Below are 18,497 nucleotides of genomic sequence, written 5' to 3' on the forward strand. Positions count from 1 at the left end.
TTTTTTTTTTTTTTTTTTTTTTTTTTTTCCTGTAGGAGATTCAACAGAGAAATTTAATATTTATTAATCAGATATTTAAAAATACAGGGATCGGGCCAGGGATTTAGCTTACCGGTTCGGTGGCCTGCCTTGCAAGCGCAAGGACCCGAGTTCAATCCCCGGTACCAAAAAAAAAATATATATATATAGGGATCAAACCTCACCTAAGGCTCCCAGGATTATCATCTAATCTTTAAAATGCATACTTTAGTGTAATTCATCAGGCCCTGTATTAGTTACTTTTCTTGTTACTCAGACAAAATACTCAACACCCACAAGTAAAGGGAGAAAGGTTTATTTAGCTCACAGATTGTAGGAATTTCAGTCCATAATCAGCTGACTCCAAGGCAGAGTGGCATGGCAGACAGGCATCAGAAAGGAGAAATAGTTCATGGCAAGCAGAAGGTAGGAAAGGAACAAGGAACCAACTACAGCTCTTTCTATCCCTTATATCTTATCCAGGCTACTTAAGGTGAGTGACACACCTTTAATCGTAATGCCCTCGATCCTAGCATTGCAGCATGAATCAATCACATACTCTAGATCCAGCCACTTCTGAAAAATCCCCACCTATGACCAGAAGAGGCTTTGAGGGGATATCCAACCACAAGCCTTCATGTTCTGCCCCTGGCACCACAAAGACTCATGCACATCTCTTTATGCAAAAAGCATTCAGTCCATCTCTAAGAGTTGCCAAAGTCCTAACAGTTTCAGCACACTGCAAAGTCCAAGTCCAAAGTCTCCTTTGAGAATTAAGGCTAACTCTTAGTAGGGAGCCCCTGTACTAACAAAAAAAAAAAAAGTTTAATTCTTCCAGCACTCAATGGCACAAGCTAGACATTTCCATTCCAAAAGGTACAAATAGGGGAACACTTAAAAGTGGAACCAAAGCAAGTCCAAAATCACACATTCAATCTCACACTTGCACTTCCAGAATCCCCAGCAATCTGTGGCAAGTTGTGAATTCCAAAGGGTTTGAGTGGCTCCACCATTATGGCACTTTTAATGGTTGTAATTCCCATGGCTTTCTTTGGCTGGCTTTTCTCAGTCCTTGTAGCTTTCCTTGGATGTTCCATGTTCCAGGCTTTTCCAACCTTCTGGGGTCTCTACTGCACCTTTGGCTTCACACTCACAGCTTCACACACTGCCCTCTCAGGGACTCACTGCCTGACCTCCTTCTTCTGAAATCTGAGAGGAAGCCTTCCTGACCCCACAACTCTTGCATTCTGTATGCATCTAAAACCAGCACCACATGGACGATGCCAAGGTCTGCTGCCAGCTGGAGAAGGCTTCCTTCTCTTAGCTGTAGGGGTATAGTGTCTATGAATCAAATCCTGAAGAATAGCTTACCTAGGCTGCTACCATTCTGGACCATGGTGTTTTGGGACTGTCTTCTCAAAGGGAAGTCTTTCACTTTAGCAATTCTGAGGCCTCAAAGCCTGGGGTCTTGTTGGTTCTTGTAATGCTCTCAGGCTATCTTTTCTGTTGTCTTCTGAAATACTTGGCTTTTTCTTGCTAGTCTTTTCACCAATTTCTACTCTGTTCCATCTTTGCAGGCTGCGATTTTACTGGAGCTTCCTTTCTGGCCAAACTCACAATATTTTGAGTCATTCTGTTGGGCCCTTTGCTCTTGATTCTTAACATAAATCTGGCTAAAAGTCCCCAACAGTAGCCATGCCACTCACCTCAACATTAGGCTGTCTTGCAATTTTTTCTAGAAGATTAGTTAATCCACCATTCTTAATCTCAGTCTCAGGCAAATGTCTGGACATAAGCCAAATGCATACAAATTTTCTTCCAAGGTAGAACACACATTGTCTAGAGTCCAACAACCAGTGCAGTCCTTCTTCCCAGCAGAAACCTCCTGAGCCTGTTATACCAGCAGAATTTCTATCAGCCTCCTGGTCTTCCGACCTCTGACCAGAATTTTCCTTCAAGTACCGCCTAAGGCATTTCAGCTCTACTTTTTCAGCAGGCATCTCCTAACCTTTCCAAACTCTTCCTAAAGCCATTCTCAAAGGCTCCTGAACCACATGGTCAGGTACAGTCACAGGAACAACCCCATTTCTCTGGTACCAAATTCTGTTTTAGTTACTCTTCTTGTTGCTGAGACAAAATACCCAACACCCACAAGGTAAGGGAAAAAGGTTATTTAGCTCACAGATTGTAGGAATTTCAGTCCACAGCTATTTTTATCCCTTGTATCTTATCCAGGCCACTTAGGGCAGGTAGCACTCACACTCAATCTTAATGCACTTGATCCTAATGCACTTGATCCCAGCATTGTAACATGGATCAATCACATACTGTAGATCCAACCACCTCTGAAAAAGCCCCCCACCTATGACTACCTGAGGCTTTGGCGGGGGGTGGGGGTCATCTAAACACAAGCCAATACAGGTCCCAAGAAATGCTGTCATGCCTATCATCTACTTTTACAACTTCTCTCATTTTCTCCTACTCTGTCTCATCTCATAGATCTCTCTAAAGTGTGAAGTGTGAAGTACTTCCCTCTTTCTTTTACCTTTTGTTGGTGCAAAACCAATCTATAGTTGCCCAAAGAGGCTGTATAGATCAGAACACTTGAAAGCCTTGGAAAGCTTAGGTGGCATTAATTTTTCTGTAGCCATAGTAAAAATAACTAATATTATGTGTGACTTTATTAAATCCTAGTAAGTACTGTTTACTAAGTTATAGCTGGTACTTAACATATATTGTATCTGATTTTCAAAATAACTTTGTAGTACAGATATTTTCTTTGCTTTCTAGAAGAAGATACTGAAGTTTAGAGTACTGTGAATTTGGTTTATGTGTGTTCCCCAAGGGTTCTTGGGTTGGAAATTTGGTCCCTACTGGTGATGTTAAATGGTGCTTGGGTCTTTAAGAGGTAGAAGCTAGTTGGAAATCATCAGGTCATTGGAGACACTGCCCTTGGGAAGGACTAAGGTATTTCCTTGAAACTCTGGTTAGTTCTCAAGAGAAAGTTATGAAAGAGGAAGACTGGCCCCTCTCTGCTCTCTGGCTTCCTTCCTCATCTGAAGTTTCTCCTCACACACATGCTGTCATTGCTTTGGTGTGGTGCAGCCAGAGTGCCCTTACCAGAGCCTGTGTCATGTTGTTTGGACTTTGAGCCTCCAAAACTGTAAGTTAAATAAATCTTTTTTCTTTATAAGTTACATATCCTCAGGTTTTTTTGTGATAGCAACAGAAAATGTACTAATGCAGAATGTTTTAGTTATTTTCAAGAAATTTGTTTTATTTCCAGAAACAGAATAAAGAAAGAGAATGAATGAAAGAATGACATAGGAATAAACTGTTTTCCATATGTGTAACTTTGGATAAGAAATGCATGTTTGATGTTTTTGTTATCTTCACTTATTAGTTGGGAACTCTGATCAAAGAGGAGAAATGATTTGCTCGGTATCATATCAGGTAGCTAACAGAACCAAGTCTAGAAGTAGGACATAAGACTTGAGAGGTTTTGTTCTTTTCCATATGTTACACTACCTCTTGTAGAGGTAAATAATGGTGAACTTCAATGAGTTGGGGTCAAAAGGTACCATTGTGTCTCATCTTAGACTCTCCCTCTCCTTTGTGAATTTTTGAATAGGAAGAGAGATTGCAGAGGAAACTCTAGGGGAGCAAGATAAGAGGGCTGTTTTGAGGCTTTTGTGCCTCCTTTATACACAGATGTGGTACTTTCATACATCACCGATTCGGGGCTGGGAACAGCTGGCAGATGCGTAGAGACAGAACAAATTGAGAAAAGTTTGGGGTCTGAATTCTTTCAGTGTGTCCTCGAAATTCCATAGTTTTGTTCCAAACAAAAAAAAGATGCAATTAGAAAGACTGAGAGTGCTGGGAGTGGAGATGAGGATTGTGGGACCTCTGTGTTGGCTTTTCTTGTGAGACAGGGTCTGGCCTCGTCACCCAACCTGTTTTCTAACTCCTGAGTGGCTCAAGCAACCTCCTGCTTCAGCTTCCTGAGTGCTGGGACTATGGACATTTTCTATCACATCTTGCTTGTTTTGGCTTTTTAAAAAATTAAGCTCATTTAATATTTGGAGGGTAGGTACCTAATCTGAAAAAATAGCCCTTGACCAGTATTTAGGGGTATGATGACGTTTCAGAAACTTTAATAATAATTTTTAAGGATAAATTAGTTTTTTCTCATGGCTTACTTCTTTTCTTCCTCTTTTCTTTCCTCCCTTCCATGAAGATTCATTGAAAATACACATGCACACAGATTGTGTATGTGTGTGTGTGTGTGTGTGTGTGTGTGTGTGTGTGTGTGTGCTTGGGCAGCTGTGTATTCAATTCAGAAATTCCCTAGAGGGCACCTGATATCATAGGAGAAATAAGTCATGACAGAGATCTTTATTTAAGGAAGAGAAACATTTTCCTAAATGCGAAGATTTCTTTGGCTCTCAGTGAAGAGAACGTTCAATCTCAAATAGCATAGTTTCAATTTCATTCTGTGCCTAGAGGCCCTCCTCTGTCAGCAGAGACCCATTTCAATACCTTTGCTAGATAACAAGGCTACAGGCCTCCTATAGCTCTCTTTAGTGAAGCAAATACTTAGCCAAATTCTTCACTTGATCTTAGCCAAAAGGCTGAGAAGTGTTGCCAAATTCTTGAAAGTGATTTTTTTTCCTCTTTATTTCTGGATAGCTCAAATTCTTGGACACGGTATCATTCTCCATGAATCTCGGTAGGAGGACAAGAGACAAAATTAGAATTTATCTTCCCCATGTTCAGGGGACTCTGCCCCACTACTTCTGGTTTAGGGGAACTACCAATGGTTGCTTATTCAGACTCATTAATTTAAAAAGGTAGAAAGCAACTAAGTCCCATAGGAATGATTAGGGCAAATGACTATTAAATTTTGAGGTAAAGAGACCAATTCAAGATGGAAGCCACTATGAAAAGGAAGTCATTGTAATACCCTGGGTGAACAGGTAGGGTGGGCCTTCTGAGCTAATGGGTGGAGTCAGGCATGCGTGGAGTGTATCGAAGTGATGAGAAATAGGCTGGTGACTCACAGAAAATGGAAATGCGATGTGATGCCAAATATTGACTTAGTCTGGAAGGTGAGTTTGATCAGCCAAACATACTTCTTCCCTTTGCTGAAGGGCACTCACTTTTTCTTTAGGGGGTTGCTTGTCACGTGCTCTGGCTGCAGGTCTAAATGATGCAGCCACCATCTCTTGTGACTTTGCCTTCCTGAGTACAGTGGATGGGCATCCCACCCAGCACATTTGCTTGGTCACAGTGTTTGGCTAGGCTGGGTGTGTGACCCAAATAGAATCAGAGTCCTTCCTTGGGAGTTTCAAATTGGAGATTGGAGAGAAATGTCTTTCTCTTTGTGTAGCAGTGTTAGAAGGCTAGAAGTAGAAGCTGTTAGCTGGGAGAAATCAGTCTGTAGTTGGAAGAAATGCTATCAAGAAGGGCGATAGGGTACCAGGCCCTTGTTCTAGTCTCTGGCCTCTATTGTTGCTGAGGTCCCTACTTCTCAAGCATTGGACATTACAGCCTTTAGTTCTGTGAGCTGTTCTCATGTGTCTTCATTAAACTCCTACCCTCCTCTTATTTTTGTTTTAGCAAATTCAGATGAGCATTTGTCCAAACTGCAATTAAAAATGTTCAAGTGGTCCTTTAAAGTCCTTCAAGGGTACCATTTGAGGGGCCTTCACCCTGATAATCTTCCCTGAATTCCCATCAATTTAAGCATCATGTATTTTATGCCCTTTGCCTGGTGTATGCTTTATGATAGCCTTTCCCGTTCTGTATCTCAGCTATTATTTAATATCTTTTTATACCTTCAGACACTGAATTCCTTGAAAGTGGAGGATGGCTGACCTTTTGAAATGTCTCTGGTGCCTGAATCACTAAAAGCAAGACAGACAAATCAGAAGCTGTCAACTCTTCCCTTTGTCTTCTGACAGCCAGGAGTGTGTACTGATTGACAGCTACAGTTGTTGCTGTCCTGTAGGCCAGAAGGTCTGTCATGACCACAGCAGACTTAAATTTGAACCATGTAGCAGAATTGAATTCAGTATCCTTGAATCAACAGGCTTGAGGTTGGGCCCATTAGCAGGCTGGAATTTAGACCAATCAACAAGCTCACATTTGAACCAGTCACAAGACTCTTGCTCCTCTATATAAACAGCAGATGTTCTGACACACTCATCTTCCCTGTGTTACAGCACAGGTCTTCTCCAAATAAATACTTGTTCCATTGGCCCTGTAAATCTACTCAGGATTTTTATCCTATTTAAAGTGGGCAGAATGAGTCACTTTGAAGAGAGCTATAAACACCAGGGGTTGCTATCCCAAAGAACTCCAGAGGCTAATGACAGCCATCAGCATCCTTAAACATTTGGCAGCAGCTGAGATCAACAGCAGTGACCGGGGTCAGCAACGGGTGTTAACTGGCAGCAACAGCCAGAAGCAGCTGCTAATGAAGCTCAGCAAAGACCAGTGGAAGATGCTAACTCAGTAGCTGCAAGGGTTAGCCATGGCTGCTGTGGACCTGACAGAGGAGGGTGAGAGCCTAGAATTGTAATACTAAGCGCTGAGGGCCCCTGGCCCTCAAGCCAGGAGCATTAGCAGAGCTGTTTTTTGTCTTGAGAGTTCCATCTGCATAGAGCAAAAGGACCTTCTACTAATTGGTGATAGAAGCAGGCAATGAATATTGAAAATGTGGTGTGAGTTGACCCAGATATTCTCTGTCAAAAATCAGTCTTATCTTCGTGAAGTCTTACCCTGTAGGCAATGGGATAGGGGAAGAGAAAGAGCAAATGAAGTAGCATAATCATTTTTGTTAACTGCTCAGCATCTTTAAGTAAAATACTCAGAATCTCTGATTCTGCCAACTCTCTCCTATTCCTTGCGAAGCTGAGATTGAAAGTGCTTTCTTGCTGAGACCAGAGGGTAGTTGGTGCTGAGAGGGTCCTGGTTCTTGAACCCACGCAGTGCCTTCTGGGTCTTCTGGGTGTCTCCATGCTGTGGATTGATTAGCCAGGGGTCTTTCCTGAGGCACAATGGCTTATTTTGCTTGTTGTTCTTCATCTGTGATCAAAGTCTGCAGCTGGAACCTTCTCCTTGGTATTGGTAAGGATCTCGTAATTCTCTTTCTGGACTTGCCCTGACTCGGAGTCACTTTGGCTCTCACACTGTAGATCATTTGAACCTCTGTCCCTGGCCATTGGCCCACACACTTCCCCCAGAAATATCAGGCATAGGGTCTGTTCCTTTGTACCATGGTGGACTTCATGGTGGGCAGTGGGTATTCAGCTCAGCCATTTCTTATCCTCTTGGAAGCTTTTGGAGCTTTGAGAATTCTGTTCTTACCACTTAGGCAACTGAGAGGAGTACAAAGAGGCAGATCTTGGTCCTGCTGCCTGCCCTCGTTCTCTCACCCCATGTGCTTGGTGGTGCTCACGGTGGGAGGGGTTAGCCTGCAAGGTGATCTTCAGAGCACCAGGTGGAGACAAGGAGAGCTCTTCTCTTCTGAGTGAGGCCCCAAACTCTCTCATGCTGTTCCCCACTTGGAAGGAAACCTCTTGGCAGGGAGATCATCCCTTCATCCCTATCATCCTTGACAGTGGAAAGCCTTGATTAGGACTTTGTAGCAAATCTTATATCCAGCTGTCTTTCTTGCCTACCTCACAGAGCCACTCAGAGTAAAGAAACAGGATTCATGAGTTCAGTAGTTTCTCAACCAGAAGAAACTCAGAACAGTTTGGAGGAATGCCAGACTATATGTGGCTTTCACCACTCATTCATTCACTCAAAGTGTTCTTGTTGTGGACACACACAAAAAAAATAGTGAAGGAATGTACATTTCCATGGATGACTCTATTTTTGGGGGGGTTTTCTTTTTTTTTTTTTAATTGAGTTTATTGGTACAATTTAGGTATACAGTACAGTTACATTCATCATTGGGATTCTGTACCTTTGCATAATAGGTCTTGATTCTCATTTTTTCCCCTTGTCCCTGCCCTCCCTTCACCCCCCCTCCCCTCCCCATTTACAAACACTTTATTTCCATTTTTTCAGTTTCTCATATTTTTTTCCTCTCCCTTATTACCTTTCCCCCACCCTTCCCACTTTCCCTACACCTTTAGCCCTTTACTTCCTATTTCACATTATTAATTATCTCATTAGCATCCTGTGTACTATTATAGTTTTCACACCAAAGAAACTATTTGGTATTTCAGTTAAAGAAATCTCTGTATGAACATTAAAAATAGGGAAGGTATACAATATAATGACATTCATCACTGGAAATCTGCACCTTTACATTATCCATCTTGGGTCTTATTTTTCCCCATTGCCCTGCCCTCCCTTCAACCCCTCCACCTCTCCCTATTCACAAAGACTTTGTTTTCAATTTTTTTCTCATATTAATCGATACTCTTAAGTGAAATAAATAGGACATATATGTGTAAATACCGAATAATTTCTCTAGTGTGAGAAACTGGAAGTGTAAATAAGGACTAAAAGTTATAATACTTAATGTGAAATAGGAAGAAAGAAAGGAATGGAATTAGGATGGCTGTATTTTGCTAGCATGTTTCTTTGTAGTGGAACACTGAGGATATTTGGATGGGGGCAAGGACACTTATGGCTCTAGAGATAAGCACTATTTAATGCAAGTTTATGATTTTTGAAATGAACACAGTCATTTTTAGTGTCAGTGTCTGTCCATAGAGCATGTAGGATTTGAATTATTCATCAGGTTCCTTGTGACAGGGGCATCTTCCTCATCAGTTTGTTTATATTTTTAGAGTGACTGGAGGTAGTCTTGACCAAGTCCTGCCACTTTCTATTTGAGGTCTTTTGATTCTATCCTAGTGTTTTTATGGTGTCCTTGATTTTTTTCCCATCACTTGGCCAATTTTTCCTTTATATAGAGTAATTTGCCTTAGGCTTTGGAGAATTGCATCAAGAAAGAAAGGAATTGTTGATTTAATCACACCAAAGTCCACACACCACACACATGACTGATATCTACTTGATTGCTCAGGGAAAGCAAGGGCAAAAATGAGTTGTTCACACACTTGACAGTCCTTGCTCAAATGTAAACATGTGCCCTTCAACTCTACTTTGTGCTGCTTTAATTGGAAAGGAAGGCTTGGAAAGATTGGGGGAGATTTTTGTTATTGCCCTCGGAAGACCCTGTTTCTCCCCTACTTCCCTCTATGCCTCTGTGTATTATAAAGTAAAAGGCTTACTTTCTTCTTCAGTAACTTACAATGGTATCTTTCAAAAACAGCAGAACACAACTTTTAAAGAATCTGATTTTAGAGAACCAGGGGCTGGAGAAAAGGCTCTCACTTCTCATCACTTGCTTTGTTAGTGACAGAACTGGTCTGAGAGGCCTGACCAGATCCCAGGGATCACCACCCACCACAGGATCCCAGGAGAGTGAGGAAGGGCTGAGGGTGCCCTGAGTATTTGGATGGAGGTTAGAGACTTTAGGTTGTGGAGAGAGGTTCCTGATTCTTCCCAAGCAAAATCTACAGAGTAACTTACTTATATGTGTCCCACAGGCAATTCTGGGTTGAGGATAAGTTTATAATTTGGATGATTCTCTTTGTAAACTCAGGTCCAACTCAGTAGAATGAGGTCAGAAAATTTTTTAGGGCAAGACTCATATCACAAAGAATAAATGACAGTTTGCCTCTGGAAATGTTCACTGTCTTTGTGATAGGGAGCTTTTTTCCTTCTGGGTCACACTAAGACCACTTATGGAAAGGGCTTTTTGTACTTTTCAGATATTGGCACAGGTCCCTTTACATCAAGGAATCTGGAAAACTCTGCTGCAGTGACAGAGATGGTGTTTGGTCCTGGCAACACTGGGATTACATCCTGGCTCACTCTCTTAACATCCTGGTTAGGATAAAAGCCCTCTTCCTGGTCCTCAACTTATTTTCTCCCTTCCTCCCTTCCTTGGTGATAGGGATCAGGTACAGGTTCTTGTGCATGTTGGGGAAGTGCCCTACCACTGAGCTACACACCCCATCCCTATTCAACTTTTTTGTCTTCAAAATGAATATGATAATACTTCATGTGATTATGGATAATATGGTTGGCAGGTGATTAAAAAACAACACTGTGTACTCTTGGGGAAAACATTTCCAGTTAATACATTTGCACATACATTATCTGATGCTGTCAACTTACTTGTTATCCTATTTTGCATGAAATGACACACTGTTCTTTTGCATAGGAGACACATTTTCAAAATGTAACTTTTTCCTCTTGCTTATTTTAGAAGTAAAATGGTTACTCTAAAAGGTCTAGAAAGTACAGATAGTAAAAAGTTGAACATAAAGACCAGGTATGTACTATTATGATATAGAGATATCAGTTGGCATCTTAATTTATCTTTCCATTTAAATGTTATATTATTAAACTAAAATAAATCATATGTTTGCTGTTTTATGAATGTTTTCTCAGCAAGACTTGTGCTGTCATATCCTGGCAGCAAGTCACCAGGAAGTAGGCAAACAGCTAGGTACAAGTCATGCTGTAACACATTAATGAACCATCTTAATGGGAAAATACCAGGCATTGCTCAAATACCATTTTCTTTGTTTCAAAATAAGACACTAACCCCAATTATTAAGCAAAGTGCTCGGAACCACTTAGCAGGGTGCCTGTGTAGTTGCCAGTTTGTAGGCTGTGTGACCTTGGAAAGTGACTTCAGTGCCTCCCTAGTTGCATCCTCATCTGTCCAATGGAAGCAATAAACAGTACAGCTCCAAAGGGTTGTTTGGGGGATCAAATAAGTTAATATATATATAATATAAAAGTTCGTATAATATATACATTAGTCTGTATATAATATATATATGTATAATATCACAGTTCTAGACTTAAAACAATGAATGAACAAGTGAATGAATGAATGAATGAGTGAGTGAATGGAACCCTTCTGCCCTGCCATGGTTAAGAAGAGGTTTCCAGGCTGATAGTTCTTACCTGAGCTTCTCAGGCCTGAAAGTTTGGTGCCTGGAGTGGGCTGGGCCAGGCCAGCAGCAGCTTTGTTTATGTCTGGGTTCTGATTGTTATGTAACCCTTCAAGCAGGCCATGTTTTCCTTTTGTGCCAGGCCTGCACCCACTTGAGGGAGGGTTGAATTTCATTAGGAATCAGGTCGCAGAGGTCCCAGGCTGGTCTGTACAGTTCACTGCCTCCTATGAGATTTGGGGTGATGCTTCCAGCTCCCTATGGCTGAAATCAGTCAGAACATCTCTCATGTCCCTCAATTGCAAGGAAGTGCGGGTGAAGATTTCTGCTTTGGGGAGCCCGGGGCAGGTTACCAAGACCATGTTACAAAGCCGGGAGAATCATGTGAGAGCTGGGGATTCCCTGGTTCCCTGCAGGGAGTGGCTGGCCTGGGGCACTGCGTCATCATGCCAGGACATCTTATCATGAAATCCACCCCACTTTCCTGAGAGACTTTGGCACTGGTTGTCTGACTTTATCCTTTGTCCTGTGGTTAGAATCCCTCTCATTTCACCAGGGCTCCCCAGAGTCCCTGGAGATAAATCCTATGGGCAGTGGGGCAGCCTGTCTTTGTCTTCATAGTTTATGTTTCTCAGTTACTTTGTCTAGAAAGGACTTTGCCAATTTTGTTTTTTAACATGAGTTTGGTCCGAAATAAAAGTTGCAACATTTTAAATGCCTTCTGTAAAAGAAGAGGAATGTGTGGTACATTCCAGTTGTCTTGGGTTATTTTAATTTTTGTATGTGTTTATTTACACAATTTTTATTTTTTATTCAGTCATGTTTGCAGTACATAACATTTACATTTCTTGTGTGGAGTTGGCACACGAACATAACACATCTTAATTCTTTTTTCATCCCCTTCCCTTCCTCTCCCTGCTCCCTCCCTGCATCTCTTGGTCCCCCTCCCTTTTGCAAAAGATCTGTCCCCCTATTTCTTATCTTTTATTTTGTTCTTTACATACATATATTTTGGGCTTCTTATATAAAAGAAATTGTAACAGTATTTAAGCTTGTGTGTCTCATTTATTTCGCGTAATATTGTGGTCTCGAGGCACATCCATTTTCCTGCAAATGACTCAAGTATATCCTTATTGATGGTAGAGTAGTACTCCATTACATATATACCAAATTTTCTTTATCCATTTATTTGTTGATGGACATATAGGCCCCTTCAAGATTTAGCTATTACAAATTTTGTTGCTGGAAACATGGATATATTTACATCACTGTAGTGAGGTATCTTTAACTCTGGGGAATAGACCTAGAAGAGGAATAGCTGGGTTGAATGGAATTTCTAGTTTTAGTTTCTTAAGGAATCTCCATACTGATTTCCATAGTGGTTCTATCAGTTTGCATTCCCACCAACAATGTAGAAGGATTCCTTTTCTCCTGCAGCCTCACCAGCATTTGTTATTATTTTTTCTTGATGATGACCACTCTTTCCAGAGTAACATGGAAACTCAGTGTAGTTTTAAGTTGCATTTCCCTAATGGCTAGTGATGTTGAATTTATTTTTTTCATGTATTTGTTGGCCATCTCTACTTCTTCTGAGAAGTGTCTATTCATTTCAGTTGCTCATTTTTGTCTTTTACATGGAGGAGAGGTCTAAATTTTTGTGTTCTTTATATATTGTTGATATTAGTCCTCTGCCTGAGGAATAGCTGGCAAAATTATTTTCCCCTTCTCTAGATGGTCTCTTTACTATATTTGTTTCCTTTTCTGTGCAGAAAATTTTTAATTTGATATGATCCCATTTGTTGATTCTTAATACTATTTCTTCTGCCCTTGAAGTTTTGTTCAGAAAGTCCTTGCCTACACCTATGTCTTCAAGTGTTGTACCTATTTTATCTTCTAATAGATTATTTCTATTTTAACATTTAAATCTTTTATTTATTTATTTTGATTTTCGTTTAGTATATGATGAGATATACAGGTCCAGACTCAGTTTTCTGCATGTGGATAGGCAGTTTTCTCAGTACAATTTATTAAAGATGCTACCTTTCTTCAAATGTATGTTTTAGGCCCCTTTGTCAAAGAGCAAATAACTGAATCTGCCTGGAGTTATTTCTGCAAGCTTTATGCTGTTGCATTGATCTACATTTTTTAAACCAATTCTGAGCTGTTTTTATTAATACAGCTTTATAATATTACTTGAAATCTGGGATTGTGATGCTAATTGCTTTGCTCTTGTTGCTGATTTCTTTTGCTATTCTGGATCTCTTCTGGGGAGAGAAATACAGTGAAACAGTAGACAGCAGAATTTCCACATTGTTTCATGAGATAAGTATGTTATCATCCTTATTTTACAGGTTAGGAAATAGAGGCACAGATGGGATGAGTAACTTGTTCAAGATCACACAGATAGTGGATTTGAGACTTGAACCAGGCACTCTGGCTGCAGGGTCCATGCTCTTCACTACTGTTAACTTCCACCCTTTACTAATTCAGAGTTTGCAGCCCTTGGATGCGAGCTGAGTGTTAACTTTTATAATGTCTCTGAAATATGAGATTATCAAATACTAGAATAATAATATCAGTGAAACTATAAAGTTAACTTTTGCACAGAAAAATTATTTACATGATAACAGTCAATTAAAACAAATAGCTGGGCCAGGGATTTAGCTCGGCAGTTCCGCCGCCTGCCTTGCAAGCGCAAGGACCTGAGTTCAATCCCCAGTAACAACAACAACAAAAAGCTGGTATTTCTATCACAAATTATTTTTGTATGTTCCAATGAACAAAAGGACCTGAAGGACATTTGGAATGGATCAATAATTTTTTTCTTAATTTGTTACTAAAGTAGTTATATATGAAAATAATAAAATCATCTTTCTTGAAAATCTTGGAAAGATCAGTCTTTTTAAAGAAAAAGCACAACCAGTGTAGCTTTTTCTTTGAATGAATTGCAGCACAGTGGAACAAGTTGCATATACATAGCTGGCATTTATTTGAAAGCATTGATAGAGTCGCATGTCCTTTTCATGGTCAGCCTTATTCTGCTGATTTGAAGAGCATTATTTGTAGGAGGTAGTGTCCTAGTTAGTGAAAGTGTGCCTATCCTGTTAGTCTGGTTTTCTTTTTTCTGGTTGTCATTCTTCTGGATCCTTTTATTTTTAAGTTGTCCTTTGAGAAGCAGTGGCTCTAGGTATCCCAGAGAGATACTCACATTTTTTAAATTGTTGCAGCAAGTGGCCCAGCTAAGTCTACATGGCAGGTTATGCATGGCAGAGCTAAAGAGGAGACTGAGATTCTCCTATGGCACCAGTGCATTATGCTGTCATATAGTTACCCCTCCGCCCCCATAAGACTTCTTGTGGTGCAGAGTCCTGTCCTGAATGACAGGGTGATGACATGGCCTGGGCCGGTTTTCCCAAGTGTAAGTTAAGCTTCCAGAGCATCTCCAGGCCCATCTTGGAGATGGCTAGCCTTACACTAGATGACACTGAATCATGTAGTAAGGTGGATATTTCCTTTTGATCTTTCTCTGGATTAAAGATGAAGGTCTCAGTTTAGTATCTCATATATTTACCACTTCTCAAATCCTTTGGAATCTCTTTGATAACAGACATAGGGAAGGTCTCTCACACTCCTAGCTTTGATGAGTAAATATATTTAGAATTTAATTTCATTGCCTTTTGTGTGTGTGTGTGTGTGTGTGTGTGTGTGTGTGTGTGTGTGTGTTGCTAGAGGTTGAACCCAGGTCATGCTAGACAGGCGCTCTCCCTCTGAGCTATATCTCAAACTTTCCCTTCTACTTTTGACAGGGAACCTTGGCTGTTTACAGTGAGGATAAGATAGTTCCTTAAAATATAAATTTATTTAAAGAAAAAGATGAGTATGTATTAAAGAACATAATAATATAGGTGACATGTAGCTATGGAAAATTGTGAATTTGGTAGAGGAGAGACAAAAGCTTGAAAATGTTGGTCTACTGCCAGGCATAGCTAACTTTTTAGAGATACACAGTTTCTTCTTTGAAATCGTTAGGACCAGATTTGTTTTGAAATTCAACCTTTTCAGATCTTATGAGCATGGTCTTTATACCATGTTTGGAAGGACTGTCATAGGAGACATTGGTCAATGCCATCTCAAGCATGGTGTTATTTCTGCAGCAAAAATATGAATGTTCACTCTAAATGGGGTAAAAAAAAACCCAGTCTATATGTGAGCTTAGGTCTGACTCTTTGTCCAAGTACGCTTTTGAACCAAAAATATGAAAAAATTAGTTTTTCAGTTTTCTAGATTTCCGAGTTTCAGCTAAGAGATTGTGGATCTGTCTTGATAACTCAATTACATAAGTTTTTAAACCTCTAATCAAATCATGCAGAAGACAAGTTACTCTCCAACTTGGACAAAGTACCCCTACTCTGTCATTGTATAGTTTATTTTTCTGGTTGGACATGACCTTTGTATAGATTCTCACCTACCTCCCAGGGCAGATAGACTTGTTTGGGAAGGAAAGTTGAATCCAAGCCTTTCACCTGTGTATATATGAAAACACCTGGACTTTCTGGTTTTGCTCATTTCTAAGACAAGCAGTCAGTGTTCTTTGGTCATGAAGAACGTGGCTGTTGGGTTACTGGGCAGTGTGCATTCACTGGCACCACACAATCTGGGGAAGTATTTAATTTGATTCTGTATTTAAAAAATGAAATCCATCCATTGCTTGCAATTATCTGGTTGAAGATCTTGTTAGCTCTCAGGTGAGTGTAGTTATCAACAATGTCCTAATTTTCCAGTGATTAAAGAGGAACATGAACAGATTCCTAAATGTGATGGCTGAAATGTCAGGTGTTTTAGAGTCTCTGAAAATGTGACACCAGAGAGCAGTTAAGCTCGATTAATTACACTTCAGGGATTCATGCTGGCTCATTTATGATTGTTTTAGAAACATTCTGTAAAATAACAAATGAGAAAGTATTTTCTTACTTTGGAACACATTGAAAGTGTCTTTTCAGATTCTTGATTTATAGCCTTTGGAACCTCACTTTTCTTTTGAGTAATTAGAACGAAAATGTATAGAATTTGATCATGTAGGTTATACTTGTGAAGTATTTGTATATTATCTTGCTATTAAAACAAATTAATGAAATACTACCTTATGGACATAGAATAAAAATGTTTTCACTTATTTCATATATTTTCTGAAGAAATTTAATAAAATCTTACTTCCTTAGGGAGAAGTAGATTTAGATTTAGAATCTGCAGCCAGGGCTATTTGGGTGGTACAATTTGTGTATCTTTGAAACTTTTATATCATCCAGAACTTTCTGTGACAGAATAGAATTTGTAATTGTTGTACATCACTACTCCTTTTGCATTTTCTGTTTCACTCCTGTGGGCTTGCCTCAGGTAAGAGGCAGTGAGGCATGTATTGTTTCTAAGGCATAGAGGCAAGACTGTCCCTTTTGTACCTGCTTTACAAATTTACTGGAATGTGAGGGTACTATGCAAGTGACATTGAATCTACTCTACTACAGTCATTTGTAGCTCGCTGATAGTCTATTAGTATAACACACTGTGATTAGTGTTAAAATCTTGTACTTCTGATAGAACATGCTTAAAAATTATTACTCTTAATAGTATAACAAAAATGACGAATATCTTGCACTCTGTGTCACTTGCTTTATATGTCTGAACTCATTTCCTCCCCGTAGCTACTCTCTGAGGAAAGCGTACTAATAACCCACTTCTATGGAGGAGGAAACTCTGGAGAGGTCTGGAGAATAACCAAATGAGTCAAAGTCACAGCAAAGAAGGCCTTCTGGAATGAATATGTTTTATTGCCTTCAACTCTTTGTTCCCTACAAATGCAACAACATCTCAACTCTCCGAGACTCAGTTTTAAGCAGGCTATTTGTGTCATTAAGACAGAGGAAACCTCCATCTGTAGGACTGTGTGTGTCCTGCAGGCATTGCTGAACCAGACATGCTAGGCACATACTGTGTCTGCACTTGTAGTGAAGAGCCCCGGAGTGTGAAGCTACCATAGTGTGAGAAATTCGCCACAATCACCAGTGCTTCCAGGTAGCAGATGGAGAAACATAAAGATCGATTTAATCTGTTGGAAATTGAAGGAGAAGTCCTAACTGATTTTAAAAAGATCCCCAACGATGGGGAAAGTCATGCTTTGAGTGGGCGTATATGAATATCTCTAGAACTATTTATTCAACGTCAGGCTGAGACAATAGAAATTTTGGGGGTGGAAGAGACTTGTATGTAGGTCTTAAAAATATGAAGACAGCAAAATACCAGCTTTAAAAATGCACTTGAGCCAGGGATTTAGCTCAGCGGTTCAGTGGTCTGCCTTGCAAGCACAAGGACCCGAGTTCAATCCCCGGTACCAAAAAAAAAGAAAAGAAAAGAAAAAAAAAAAGCACTTCATTATGTTTTCTTTAGGGCTTGACTAAGAAGGTAAAGCTCAACTATAAAATAAATTTTTTCTATTTTTTATTTTGTTTCCATTTTCTTCTAGGTCACTCCTGTGGTGTTCGCAGGGAGCCCACACATCCCCCAGTGTTCCCCACTGCAGGCCAGCTCTCTGACATCCTGAATGGGGGTGAAGAAGCCTATGGCAACTGCATGGTGCTAGATCAGGTGAGGCACCGCTGACCTCCTCCTCTTTCTAACTCCCGAGTGTGTGAAATGCCTGTAGTGCAGTCCAAGCACTGCCCAGAGGGTCCTGCTGTAGAGTCGCACTCACCAGCTTGTACTTAAGTCCTTTTGTCAGAAAACACGTTCCTCTACCAAGACATGGCAGAAGGGGCGAAAGCTCTTCAGTGGCACCAAGACGCAGGACCAGTATCTCGCCTGTGGCTTTTCAATGAAAGCTGTCTGCATGATTTGATTGGGCAGTGTTTGTATTCACATCCAACAGTGACGAGAAGGTGCCTGTTCCCTGCCTCATATGCTGTGTCACATACATTACTTACTTAATCTTTATGACACACCTGTTAACTGATACTAAGGCTATGAAACTTTAATATTAATACAGGAAAAAACAAGAACCAAGATATATCATGTAAAAGTACAAATTCCCAATGAATCATGTCATTGTATTGTATACCTAAAATGTACCAATAAACTTAATGAATAAAAATAAATAAATAAAAACAACAGCAACAAAAAAGCCAGAATGGTACCATTCTGAGGAAGTTGGAACCATTTAGAATTTTCTTCCCACTGGAGGGAGAGAGTTTGAAGGTGCCAGAATCTACTTCGCTTTTGTTCTTTTCACTCAGTATTCTTCAAATTTTCATATTTGAAAATTAAAAATGAAAATATAGATCTGAAGATCTCTGTGAAATCTAATTTATGATAGATTTTCATAATTAGTTTTGACACATGATTTTGCCTTATCTAGTAACTTTAAAACTACTTCCCATATAAAATGCACTAGATATATTAACTAAGTAATAGATATTTTATCTTTTTGCT

At 40.0% G+C, this 18,497-nt stretch overlaps 1 protein-coding gene across 6 annotated transcripts in view; it reads left to right on the plus strand.

Annotated features, from left to right (window-relative positions):
- Positions 1 to 18,497, plus strand: part of Arhgef28 (Rho guanine nucleotide exchange factor 28) — a 300,102-nt gene that overhangs the window by 185,556 nt on the left and 96,049 nt on the right. For all 6 annotated transcript variants that reach the window (XM_010635168.3, XM_033761423.1, XM_010635173.3 and 3 more), the window contains one exon: positions 17,536 to 17,657. In XM_010635168.3, coding sequence (XP_010633470.1) covers positions 17,536 to 17,657 — 122 coding nt within the window. The remainder of the gene's footprint in view (positions 1 to 17,535; positions 17,658 to 18,497) is intronic.

This window comes from Fukomys damarensis, unplaced genomic scaffold, assembly GCF_012274545.1.
Source record: "Fukomys damarensis isolate Sample0158 unplaced genomic scaffold, DMR_v1.0_HiC HiC_scaffold_1, whole genome shotgun sequence".
NCBI classification, from domain to species: Eukaryota; Metazoa; Chordata; class Mammalia; order Rodentia; family Bathyergidae; genus Fukomys; species Fukomys damarensis.